The 13,651-nt window shown below is 38.1% G+C and overlaps 1 protein-coding gene across 2 annotated transcripts in view; it reads right to left on the bottom strand.

Annotated features, from left to right (window-relative positions):
* Nucleotides 1-1,824: 1,824 nt before the first annotated feature.
* LOC121315875 (pleckstrin homology domain-containing family G member 1-like) overlaps nucleotides 1,825-13,651 on the bottom strand; it is a 53,427-nt gene continuing 41,600 nt past the window's right edge. For both annotated transcript variants that reach the window (XM_041250430.1, XM_041250429.1), the window contains exons 6-17: nucleotides 13,287-13,437; nucleotides 12,836-12,967; nucleotides 11,727-11,909; nucleotides 11,398-11,493; nucleotides 10,078-10,164; nucleotides 7,879-7,912; nucleotides 7,307-7,402; nucleotides 6,923-6,945; nucleotides 6,358-6,561; nucleotides 6,127-6,243; nucleotides 4,116-5,691; nucleotides 1,825-3,724 (exon numbers count right to left, since the gene is read on the bottom strand). In XM_041250430.1, coding sequence (XP_041106364.1) covers nucleotides 2,625-3,724; nucleotides 4,116-5,691; nucleotides 6,127-6,243; nucleotides 6,358-6,561; nucleotides 6,923-6,945; nucleotides 7,307-7,402; nucleotides 7,879-7,912; nucleotides 10,078-10,164; nucleotides 11,398-11,493; nucleotides 11,727-11,909; nucleotides 12,836-12,967; nucleotides 13,287-13,437 — 3,799 coding nt within the window. In that variant the 3' untranslated portion in view covers nucleotides 1,825-2,624. The remainder of the gene's footprint in view (nucleotides 3,725-4,115; nucleotides 5,692-6,126; nucleotides 6,244-6,357; nucleotides 6,562-6,922; nucleotides 6,946-7,306; nucleotides 7,403-7,878; nucleotides 7,913-10,077; nucleotides 10,165-11,397; nucleotides 11,494-11,726; nucleotides 11,910-12,835; nucleotides 12,968-13,286; nucleotides 13,438-13,651) is intronic.

Below are 13,651 nucleotides of genomic sequence, written 5' to 3'. Positions count from 1 at the left end.
AAATAAAACATGCACTTCATTTTCAACTATATTCACATGTACATGCCATGTATTGCCTATCAGCCTGGATACAGTCCAAAACGTTCTGCTTCTCTAGGTAACTATAAGCTTGCTACACAGTGTTTGAAACCTTTTGTTTTTCACTGACTTTTAAAAAAACAAACATTCACAGTAGATGCAAGGATCATTAAGAAAACAGCGTAATTTATATATTCAGAAAAAAAAATGTCAAGAAAAGAAACAAAAAAAAACAGCCAGATACTATAAACAAAAACTACCCGAACAAAAACAAACAAACAAAAAAAAAAAGTTTGTGATTTCAAGTTAAGGGCAATCTTCAAAATGTTCTGATTGTTGAAATATAGCAAATGAACAACAAAAATGTAGCAAAAATAACTCTTACCAATTACATTTTAGAGAAAGGGACAGGTCAACAGGGTTACAATGTGTTCTCGTGGTTTCTTGCAACAGAATTCTGTAAAATGATTCACACAGGTTCTGTCCCGTACCAATCCTTTTTTTTCTCACAAAGGATTATTATTGTTAACTATTGCTGTTAGTATAAAAGTTGACCTTGCTTTCATTAAGAATCATTGCACCTGAGCATTCTTGATTTTGCTTGCAACTTCAATAACAAGACAGTCAAAAGGGAAGTCTATTCTTGAAGCACTACAGTTTATGATTGTTGAACAGTACCAACCATAACATCCTAGTGGGGTCTTACATGGTCCCTTATAGAAATATATGATAGGTTATATTTGCAAATATAAAATAGGATACTTACTGTAAATTAGTTTAGTCTATTACAGTGTATGCAGCTTTTTTTTTTTTTTTTTTTACCTACACATGGCATGTTACGTACAGTTAGAACTGCTTTATACATTTCAAAAGCAGGGAAGATTTGAAATAAATATGAACCATTGCTTAATAAATCATTTACACCATTTCTTTGCAAGTGTATTCCTTATAAAGCATGATCCCTTAAAAATCCAATTGGTGTTCAAGCTAAAGCTAAAGCAAGACTTGTGCATTTCTGTGAAACAGGAAACTATTGAGGCACCTCTACAATGCCAATATTAAAATGTTGTCATAAATATATGCATGCACTGACCTTAAAAGGTATCAAACTGCAGTTAAATTACATGGGAGCAACACACAAAGAAACTCCTCTATTTCTAAATATTTGGAGACTACTACATTATGGCATGAAACTATGATGCAGCGTTTTGTGTTTATTTTAATGCAATTTATATTACAGTACAATGAGACCCATTTTTGATATATACTAACATTGTTGTACTAGTTATCTTTCTTGATTCTCATATGCAGGTAACTACTATGTGTACTAAAAATGTGGGCAATAATATAAAATCTGTATGTGTGTGTGTGTGTGATATATATATATATATATATATATATATATATATATATATATATATATATATATATATATATATATATAGAAGTCTCCTCCAGTGAGAAATCCCATCGCAGGAGAAATAAAGATAGCAACTCCCGTTACAATAGAGATGTGCTCTGAGGAAGACCTACGGGTCGGAACGCGTAAGCCACTGTTGTGGTTTTTAATATGTTTAAATAAAGACTATTGCTTTTATTGTGAATTCCTTTGTGCTGTGGATTTAAATGTAACAAGAGTTGCTGTCTTTAATTCTCCTTCGATGGGATTTCTCACTAGAGAAGACTTCTAATTACCTGTACCCCAAGACAAGGCATCACATATACACACACACACACACACACACACACACACACACACACACACACACACACACACACACACACACACACACACACACACACACACACACACACACACACACACACACCACACACACACACACACACACACATATGGCAAAGTAGTATTCCCTTGAGGAGCCCCTCCCATTTGTTTGACAGATTTTATTATTTATTATAATAAAAATGACTAATATAGCATTGAGAAAAGAATTATTATTATTGCATTTATTATTATTTTTGTTGGTATAAATTGCTATTAAATAATTAAAACTTTTAAATAAATCTGGGAATTGATACAACTGCCATAAATACAATGAATAGTCAGAGGGATATCAAGAATAATTTCTCGATTTGATGAACTAATTTCCATTAGTCCTTGTCACTAAGAATCAATTATATGGGACGTTTTCATTAAAGAAAAGAAAAGGAAAACAGGTACAGTATGTATTGTAATTGTAACTTCACTTTAAATTCTGGTCAGTTTTTAACATGCTAAAGGTTAATAAAATTACAGATTGGGGTTATTGTTGAAGCTACCTAGGCCCATGAAAACTTACTGTCTGAACAACCTTAAAAAAAAAAAAAAAAAAAAAAAAAAAAAAGGTGATTTTTTTCCTGTTTATCAGCTCTAATTAAATCCTTTGCCCCTAAGTTTTTAGTTTCCATAAAAATACATGTAAGGATTTTTACACAAGTACAGAAGCACATTTTAAGTTATTGCTGGAGTGTAAGTAAAATGCCACTTGCTGACTAACACCAATTACAGTACTACCTGCAGAAAAAAAGTTAAGGAGTTAGGATTGCATAAATACGTGTGTACATAAATATGCATATAACATGTGCTCGCAATATAATTAGGAGGCTCAAGCAAAACTACTGGAGCTCAGACAGTGAAATTTCTCTCGCAGAGACTGCACTATGTTTTGTTGGTTTTCTGAGGGTACTCTCCATAGGTATTCATTGAGTTTATCTTGTTCGGTAAAGTCAGTCAAAGAGACGCCGGGACCGATGTTGCTGTGTAAAGTCTTTACAGGTGAGCATGGAGTGCTGAGTGACAGCCTACTGCTGCAGGGCTCTTTCAGGCTGGATGCCAATCCCCCATTCAAGTTCCGTTCTGAAGCCAGGTCCTGCTCTTCATCCTCAGACTTAATCTCCACATAGTCCTCATCATCATCGCGATCGTCTGTGTGTTTAAAATTGGCAAAATAGTTCTGAGTGGCAATGTGTGCGTTAAGCGGTGAGTTTCTACTCACCAATAGGACTTTTTGGGAGTCCTGAAGAATCATATCTGCTTGGTTATCTGAACTTTGCTCGGCAACACTGTGTCGCTGTCCTTCACGGATGGCCATATGCTCACTTTTGTGGCTCAGCATCGAATCATGGTGCCTGTCCTCTACTGAATTTCTATTTAAGGTAACCAGAATCATTTCTTTTTGATTTGGGTGACCTGTAGATTCCAATGTTGTGCTGTTTACCATGACAGAGGATGAGGACTGACACCTGTTGTAAGGGTTTGATTTGGCAGAATTCGGCCTCCTATGCAAAGAATTGTAAACATGTTGCTGGTTCAAGTTTTCTTTATTAGGCTGGCTTATGAAAGCATTCCACCGTTGAGTTGGGGCATGTGGGTGTGTAACAGACTTAAGAGCTGGGACAGAGCAGGCCGGGGACAATTTCCGTTGGGCAGCATCTGACCGGTCCTCATGGGAGAGTTCTGGTTCGTCAGGCCAGGAGATGAAATCCGACAGCTCTTCATTACTGTAAGTAGCATGCAGCCAATCCTCATCGAGACAGTGGTTGTCTGAACCAAACTGAGAATAGCACAGAGATGTCAGCTGCCACTGTGGAGTGTTCTGGATCAAAGAGTCAATAGTATTGTCTCCCCCAGTCTTCTGGGCTTTGGGGAGAGTGTCTCTAAACAGAATCTGGTCATACAGATGTGAATATTCTGCAATTCTGGCACCTGCAGACACAAAGAATGCATTAACATGAAATAATTTATAAAGAAACAGCTTCCAGATGCAGGCTTGGTGGTCTAGTGGCTTTCTTTATGATATTTATATTAACATACAACAAGTCTCACCACTTTTTAATGATGTGGATTGAGTTTATTCCAACATGTGACAATTGTTGTGAAAACTGTGTATTCTTTAAAGGTTTCTTCTATGTATACCATTGCTCCAGACTGAGATTATAAAGGGCAAGACAATTAGAAATTACAGAATACATTCCGTTACTGGGCTTTTAAAGTAAAAAAATAAGGCCCAGGGGTCAAATGCAAAATCAATAAAAAAAAAAAAAATACTAAAACCTTTTATTATCATTGCAAAGTAACAAAACATAATCTGCCATACCTATTGCAGGACCGCCTTGTTTCTTCTCCTCCAGGATATCTGCAAGATCCTTTTGCCTTGATTTTGGCTTACCGGGTGTATTCTCCTGGTCTGGGCTTCTCATCTTCAACATCTGATTGGCCTTTTTGATCTTCTGGCTATACTGTCTTGCCATCATGAACACCCTGTTCTTTGTTTTATCCACAATATCTGCTCCCAGATCTGAACTTTCTGAGCTGATGTTGGAGAGAATGCTGTTTCTGGAGATTTGAGAGCTCTCCAGATTCCCTACCTCACTGATGAATGAAGATCTACTGAAACTCGACCTGTCATTGTGTGAGTCACATTCCTCTAACCTACAGCTGCCAGAGCTGAGCCTTGCTAGCTTCTTTTGAACAGTTTTGGTGAAACCAGTCTTCTCAGGAATAGAAAAGGTAGAAGCAGAGTACTCAGCTTCTCTATGTACCTCTTCTCTATGGAGCTCAGGTACACTTTTAGCATGAGCCTTCTTCTGCACATCATGCTTACTAACAGGGAAAGCAGCTGGGAGGTGGTCTTGCTTCTTTTCATTTTTCTTGATGTAGCTTTCCAGGTCATTCCATATCTCATCAACCTCTTCAGACAGCTTATCTGCTACTGACCTGTGGGAAAGAGAATCAGAATTGGAGGAGCTATCCACCCAGCCCAAAAGGTCTCTGTCCTCAGGAACCCGGTGGTCAGGTGTATCATCCTCGCTGAACTGCAAGCTCTCTTCAGAGATGAACCCTCCCAGGCTATCGCAGCAAGCAAAGTTTGCCTCGACCCCAAATAAGCTGTCCCGTTTGCTCGAGTCACTCTTGTAGGTTTCCAAAAGCAGGCCTGAAAACATAATTGTGTCATATATGTTCTCCTCAACAATTTTTAGCTCACAAGAACCAAAAGAAACAGAATCCTGAACTTTGGCTTTATAGGTATTCCTCCCAGAGTTCCCATTATGACTGACTGGCCTTTCTGTAGAGGTCACACCTGAATTCGTTTTCTCTGCCACTGCTCCTTGCTCTCTTCGAATGAGGCCCATTGATTTCATGTCCTCGTAACTGATGTTGTCATAGATATTCTCAGTGTCATCAATGGTGAGCTGTTCTGAGGGCTCATCCACTTGCAATCTATTGTCTTGTGCTTTTGGCTTGTTACCATCACTTATGGTCGAAGGTTTGAAATCAGAGTTTTGCTCCCCAACGCTGCTTGCTCTTCTAATAACCTTACGGTTGGCTTTAGGGGTATTTTCTTCAGGTTGTTCAACATGCCAACTGCATGCCCTTCCAGGACCTCGGTTCCCTTCTTTAGCTTTGGTGACTTTGAGATTGGGTGCGGAGGAGGAAGGCACAAACATCGGGTCCTCCTCCTCTTCAGCTTGATGGGCGGGTTGTCGGCTTGGAAATAACGCCTGCCTGATCTGATGATCTGTCCAGATGTTTTGGATGACCTGAGGACCTCCCAGAACAACTTTCAAGTCTGAGTTACTCTGGGTGTCTGACTGCCTGGCAGGGTGGCGCACAGAGTTCGTAGTGCTATTGTTAATGCCTGAGTGCCCAGTGTCCTTGGATTCTTTAGATGTCTGTGGAATAGAAAATAATGTGATTTAAAAAAATGTAAATCTTTTGATAAATCTGTTTGAAGCCAGTATTGCAACTTGGTGTCCAGTGATAGACAATTGCAGCCAATGAGGTCTATTTTAATTATCTAAATGGTGCATCTTAATACTCCTGCTCTTTAACTCTATTAATCCTCCTAGTGCCCCCCCCCCCACCCGCCCCCCTCCAACCCAGAGTTGTGATTAGACCCACTTAATAACATAACTACATACACTGAAAAGATCAGGTGGAAATCAATTTTAGGACACTGCTTTTTAGATGAAAATAACTTTATCCTACAACATTTATGTAAACTACACTTTAAATCTACAGTAGCAAGCAAAGCTGCATACCATTCCATACCAGGATTATATACATGTAGTGCAGCAGTGTCCCTGATTTAGCAAAGGGTTTTTTACCTGCAAATCATGTGTGCTGACATTAAGACTCCTTCTCTTTTCAACGTTCTCTGAAGCTTGGCTGTTGAGTCTTTTCCTGCCTCCTTTCGTTTGAGTTTTGGAGTTCAGCTCAACACCCTGTAGTCAGAAAGATACAACATGATCTAAGCTATTCACATATTGCATTGTCACTGTACACGTGGACATTAACTGAAGCAGTGTCAAAAAAGAAATCGGTAACATAGCTGTTACCTGCTCAGTCTCGTCCTCATCATCAGCATCGGCTTGCTCCACAGCCTGCATGTGAAGACTCTCTTCTGGGTCGCTGGGGTAGGTGTGGTCCAGGGACATCCGGGACTGATTCACTAGGCTGCCCTTCTTGCCACTGGAGTCCAGGGGATCATCACTCAAGCCTAGCTTGGCAGCTTGAGACAGGAGAGACTCTTCCACACTGATCTGGTGAAAAAGCAGAATCACAGAACTTTAGAAATGTATCACTCCATATGAGAAACTAGAGAGCTAAAACAAAATATTAAAGTATGGTAGAAAATGAGACAGAATCAATAACACTCAGTAAACATCTGCAATGCAGGGTGATTGTACATGTGCACATATTTTAAAATCATCGTTCATCATAGTTTATTTCAAACTATTAAATATTTATGTCTACTGACACTTTATGTACTTTTGTATGTGCTTCTTACTGTAGCAATAAAAGGAACACAAACACACAATTCAATGCTTTCAATTGTATTGTGGGTTTTACTATTATAACAATTGAAAAATGACCAAAATAGTAAAAGGTTTTGTGGCTTACCTTTTGCACATCAGAATTAATTTCTGGAGAAAAAAGAAAGAATAATAAATGTTAGATTTCATTATGTATAATTATATATATATATATATATATATATATGATCTATTATATTTATATATTCTATATATAATATAATGTTACAATTATCACACAATGTTATCTTTTCACAGGTCATTAGTTTTGAAAGTCTCTAAGCGAGGAGACGGTTCTAGAAGAGACAAAATTGTTCCCATATGGTGAGTAATAGGCTAAACAAAATGACCTGCATGAAATGCATGCACCAAAGAGTAAGGTATCTTTATTGTTACAGCCACAGGGATCTAAAAGAAAAACAGCATCAGGTTTCTCTTATATCTTATCTCTCCATCATTCATCACGTCTTACCTGACTTCCTTCTCACCCTCCGAGGATTGCCGCCTTCTTTAGAGCTTAAAGCAGCTTTCTTTTCACTCTCTGGGCTATAATAGAAACCTGGGTGATCTACAGCAGGAAAAAGAAGAAATAACCATCAGTTTTTACAATAGTACCATGTCTGTTTTACTACTATAAGGCAATATGCACCAAAATGGCTTGACAGTACGTAGATTAAAAATGCTTAATTTAAATGGCATAATACAATACAATGTATTTATATATACACTTAATCATAGTAATATAATTGTTTAAAGCTTCCTGGTAAGGAATAACAGCTGTGGACATCACCAAACAATGGGCCTTGAATCGGCCAAGAAAAAGGTGGTCTAGGAGATTCTCTTGTCCCCTGCAATGGCCGGCCAAGAAGCTTTAACAACTGAAGTACTGTGATTAGTAAGAGAGAGAAGGTGTAAGAGGCAATGCACATAAAAAGAGCTGTATTAATTATATGTCACACTAATGAAGTAAAAATATTTGTCTAATTTATTGGCAGTCTGGCACTGGTGCATTGTCATGTTTCTAGTAATTAAAGATATACTTACGAGCAGCATCCATCTCCAGAATAGCTTGCTTAGCCTGCAGTTTACAGAGAAAAAAATAAACGTATCTTTAACTATAACACCATGTAACCAATTTTTTTTGGTTCCTGGGTAGTAAGTGTTATTTCCTAAAAGTGAACTTTCTAGAACTTTCCAGTAATATAAATAGTAGTATAAATACAGGGGCCTTAAGCCCACCAGTTCAGTTTAGTTCCAGCTGCCTAAGTGGATACATATCTGCATTTTTCTGGGAGGTCATAGGAGACTTCAAAATGGTAGCATTCCTGATGGATCTCCAAGGCGGTTTTACCAAGTTTCCCTGCTATCTTTGCCTTTGGGACAGCAGGGACACCAAGGCGCACTACCACAGGCAGGACTGGCCACAGCGGACCGAGTTCTCTGTGGGGAGGAACAATGTCAAGTGGGAGCCACTGGTGGGCCCCTGGAAGGTGCTGATGCCACCACTGCACATCAAATTGGGCCTTATGAAACAATTTGTCAGAGCTCTAGATAAGGAGTCGGCAGCCTTCAAGTACCTTCAAGAGGAGCAAGGCGAGCGATTCCACCAGGATATACTGGACTTTGAACGCCGCTGCCAAGGACAGTATAATGAGAACATGATGGGAGACTACTTTCGGGGGCTGACTCGTTGAAGTGATTTACAGTATAATCGTAAATCTCAAAAAACTACTCACTTCTAAATCTTTTGTAGTCATTTTTGTATTACTTTAGTATAAATACATGTTAATTTGGATTCATATGTTGTTTTCTCACTGGAAATAGGTACATTTCAAAATATCACTGTCCTGGTCACAAAAGCAAAGTCTGTGGGGAATAATAGCCATTTTCTATACTTTTGAGGCATAAGCAATTAGGAAATAACACTTACTACCCAGGAACAAAAATTGTGTTACATAGTGTTAATCCTTACATTGAATATAAGCTATCTAATTTTCCAAGTTCATTGTAAAATGTGCTTACATTTTTATGACAATAGGGATCAGTGTGTTTAACGAGGACATAGTGTGACACCATGCAGGGCCTCTTTTGTGATGATCACTCGGTTGGTTAATGAAAGACATTAAAGCTTCCCTCTGGGTTTTGGGAATATGGGGGGGGGGGGGGGGGGGGGGGGGGGGTTGGAGATCCCTTTGTTAGAAAAGACAACATATTGGAGTCTCCTCTACAGTGGAAACAAAGAAAAGCTTGCTTGTCACAGATAAATGCTAACCTGCTTTCAAATTAAATTGCTAAATTGCTGTAGATTTTATTCTTTAAATAGTTTGATATATATATATATATATATATATACACACACATACACACATACAGCTGCTAGAATTTTTGCACCAGGAGTGGCATAAAGTCACCCAACATCAATGTGAAAGACTGGTGGAGAGCATGCCAAGACGCATGAAAGCTGTGATTGAAAATCAGGGTTATTCCACCAAATACTGATTTCTGAACTCTTGCTAAGTTAAAACATTAGTATTGTGTTGTTTAAAAATGAATATGAACTTATTTTCTTTGCATTATTCGAGGTCTGACAACACTGCATCTTTTTTGATATTTTGACCAGTTGTCATTTTCTGCAAATAAATGCTCTAAATGACAATATTTTTATTTGGAATTTGGGAGAAATGTTGTCAGTAGTTATAGTTGTATAGAATAAAACAAAAATGTTCATTTTACCCAAACACGTACCTATAAATAGTAAAACCAGAGAAACTGATAATTTTGCAGTGGTCTCTTAATTTATTCCAGAGCTGTATGTGTGTATATTTTATATAAACAAATAAAGAAACCCTGCAAAATTATACTATTTTTCTAGATGAATTTAAGAAATAATAAAAATAGCAAATATCTAAAATGTATCTAATGATCTTAAATAACTTAAATAGTTCTAGTTTGTGGTTTCAGCTTTTCCAGCCGAATTAAGCTGCAGAGTCTCTCACCTATCTTTAGAATAATACCATTTTGTTTCACTAGGTGGCCCCTGAGGACCATTTTAAAGACTGGAACTAGACTCATTAAGAGGCACATTACTTTGACAAATACTTGACAGAAATCCTCTTAATTAAGTTATCATGAATTTGTCCCCCCCTAACTACGATACTTTTCAAACAAGGCAAACTAGCAACATGATGGAAAGGGACAAAGGTTTACCAGTGTCAGAATGAAACTTAATGTGGTTGTTTTTACCTTGGCTGGTATCTTAGCAGGGTGGTTTTCAAGTATTAGTCTTTTTAAATAAAGAATCCAGAGTCGTTTGTCCTGCTGTGATCTAGCCTGTTAGGAAATTGCAATTTACAATTACTGTATAACCTGTTGCTGGCACCATGTTCTTAGATATTACAGTCAAGACTTACAACCAATTTTTTTTTTTAAATACAAAAATTGAATATCCAAGATGCAAATTGTATCAAGAACATATGCTGTCACTGACAACACGGGTTAGTTAAATATTTGTCAATATTACCTATGAACAGTAAAGTACTGGAGGAAATGCATTGCTCATATTTTTTTTCCTCTTGTAGTGTTGAACAGGGTTAAGAGCTCTTTTTTTAATATTAGCTTGAGCATTTCATGAGCATAATAAATACATCTAGGTTTTACTTAAAACAAAATAAAAGTGAAGATAACATACAGGCTACACTTCAACTTGGTTTATTGATCTAAACACTGCAACAGAACACTTGGAATGCTTTCTAAATGACAGGCACCCGGGGGAGGGGGGGTAATGGATTAATTTATGGGAGTGGGCATAGTGATGTGTTCAATTTATTTTAAATGTAACTTACTTATTTATTCATTCGTTAAATCAGGATGAAAAATCCCTCTAAGACACAGAAGGTCACTAGAATGGCCAGAATCATGCACTACAGCTTAAGTCATTGATGGGAAATGCCTTTTGACAAACACTTTAGGATACTGAAATCCATTCAAACATTTTCCGCACAGGGCACTATCACTCCACTCACAGGGCACTATCACTCAACTCACAGGGCACTATCACTCCACTCACAGGGCACTATCACTCTACTCACAGGGCACTAGCACTCCACTCACAAGGCACTATCACTCCACTCACAGGGCACTATCACTCCACTCATCAATGGCTGCACCAGGTTCAGCTGAGTCTGTTTATGTAAAAAAATTAGAAATCAGGTATCTGGAGTTGCAGTCCCCTCCTTCAGTAAGGGACAGAGACCAAACTCCATATCCTTGGAAACACACACCAGTGTTAGTGTGAACAAGGCCTGTGCACTTCAAGCCACAGCTAATGTATTTCCCATATGTAATCCAGACAGTAGAAATTGACCCACAACTGGAAGTGCGTAAAATGAAAGAAACACCACCAGCACAAATGAAAAATTTGCTTAAAAGCATTGCATTTCAATGTACTTAGCAATTAGTCTTATGATACCAAACGGCAGGCTTTTTAAACAAGAGAACTCAAATGCCTCAAGGATATCTTGACATTTTTGGAAGAAACATAAAACAGCTGTGTTTCTACCATACCTGTACAGTGTGCTGAAGTTTGGGGTTCTTGTAATGGAAGACACTAAAGCTAAGTGGTTCCTTTGGTATGACTTCCACCAGCATTAAATTGCAACACTGTCAACAAGAGAGAAAAAGAGAGTAAAGGTGACATGGAGCATAAGTACTAACTAAAATCTTTAATCCCCACACTGAATTGTATAAAGAAAGCTTTGATGGCAAATACCACATGCAATCACTTTTTCCAGTCTGCCTCAAAGGAAAAACAATGTTAGGCTTTGCCGACACTTGTAGAAAGCGAACATGACATGTTTAAATAATCCTAACCTCAATGTTCATGCAGAACTTACCAAAATGTGGGCTTTGTATGCATAGGATTCTTCTCTTTTCTTAGAAATAAGCAGAAGTTTATCAAATAAAAACAAAGTGCGTTCATTCTTGGCACGCTGGATGCGGAATGTTCCTTCTAAAACCAGTTCCCCGTAGCTAATCAAGTCCGGACCTTTCCAATTGATAAGTAAACTCTGTATCTCCTGGAAAAAATACAATGTGCTTTTTATATAATTTGTAGCTTTATAGAGTCTCTGTCAGATAATCAAACCTGAAATTACTAGTATGGTTCACCACAATACTTTATTTAGATTATCATCCAGAAAACAATGTTGCTGCAAATCTTTACTCTAATTACACCATTTTTTTTTTTTTTTTTAAACAGAAACTATACTAAAACCTGCAAACACTAAGCACAAATCATTTTAAGTTTCAAAAAAAACGCTGAAGGGCTGCTTTTTAGTGCAAACAACACTGTCATTAAATTCACAAGAACAAGTTAAAGCAAGCATTACCCATTTCTAACAATCTGACTAACTACATAATTACAGTTAATTGTTAGCGGTATGATGAACACTAATAGCCCATACAAAACTCTTCAATGTTCTTACAGGGCAGTAGCCAGCCATGAAAAGTCATCGAGGCACTTGCCCGTGCATTGTGGTTAAGCAACGTGTATGAGAGCGTAAATAAATGATTAGTATGATTTTAACCAAGGCCCATGCTTTGGGTGTATCATAGCTGGCTATGGCCTTATTCTTAGCATTTGTGATGTATGCAAAAAATCCAGATGGCAGAAGACATTTGTAGTACATCTGTTCATTGTACTGCATCTCCAAAGGCAGTATAAATAGAGAAGAGAGAAGCTTTGGAAGGGTATATAACATTCCAACAGGGAAATGAGAGCAATTTATAACCATAGCTCTTTCAGCCTCTCTCTGTTCCTGTGCCACCTGGAAGTGCAGATGCTCAGCAGAATTCTAAAGCAGCTCCCAACAAAGCTACGTGACTACGCAGCTAATTCTGGTTTCTGGAGCCTTTACAAAAGCTGCACCCAGCCCCCCACAAACTTAATGATGGTGGGTAGGTTCCTCTGCAGACACTATATAAAACACTGCAAGGTATTTACCTGTAACCTCACTGCATGTTCATGTTTTCTCTTCATATCATTTATGTGCCATGCAACCCTCTGCATTGTGTCAATGGCATCAGGCACTACATCATAAGCCTCAGTGTCTTTGTCCAAGTGGTTTGCTATTTCCTGCAACAACAACACAGCCCTGTTATGTACACCAGTACTAGCAGAAAGTTCCAAGACACCTTGAAGTATATCTAAAGTAACATATTTTTCTCCCAGTTTACCAAGGGCTAAAAAGGCATCCAGACAATCACTCCAACTGCAAAGCCTTCATTTGAACAACAATATATACATTTTAGTATAACATATATTGCTTTGTTTGGGCTTATCAATGGTGTCAAACCTGTCAAAGTAAAACAAGTCTACAGAAACCCTGTTCCAGGCAGAAGAGGCCGATTTACGTAGAGCCATGCTGCTCCCTTTGGATGTTAAGTTTGCTTACATGCAAGAGGAGGTGGTACTTGAGGATTCTCTGGACCGGCTTGAGCAGGTAGGAGCCAAGCGGGAGGGAGTGCTGCAGAGCTTCTTGACGCTCCCAGAAAAACTTGGACAGTGCTTTGTTCCTCATGCATTCTGTCAGCACAGCTACGGACCTAAAAACAAATTCAAATGGTCAACTGTACAAATATCAAACCATAAAAAGTACATTGTTAGAAATAGTTGATTGTGACCAAGAAACAACAAAATAGTTACACGTGAAAACACGAGGAAACACTTTTTTTTGGGGAGAGAGGGTTACATAAAGATATATAAATAATATTGGTTTTGTACACACAAAAAGCCTACCACATTTCCAAGCAAGGCAAC

Source organism: Polyodon spathula, chromosome 5 (assembly GCF_017654505.1).
Source record: "Polyodon spathula isolate WHYD16114869_AA chromosome 5, ASM1765450v1, whole genome shotgun sequence".
Classification (NCBI taxonomy): Eukaryota; Metazoa; Chordata; class Actinopteri; order Acipenseriformes; family Polyodontidae; genus Polyodon; species Polyodon spathula.
Note: the sequence above shows the minus strand (reverse complement) of the source record. Positions and strands in the feature narration are given on the sequence as shown.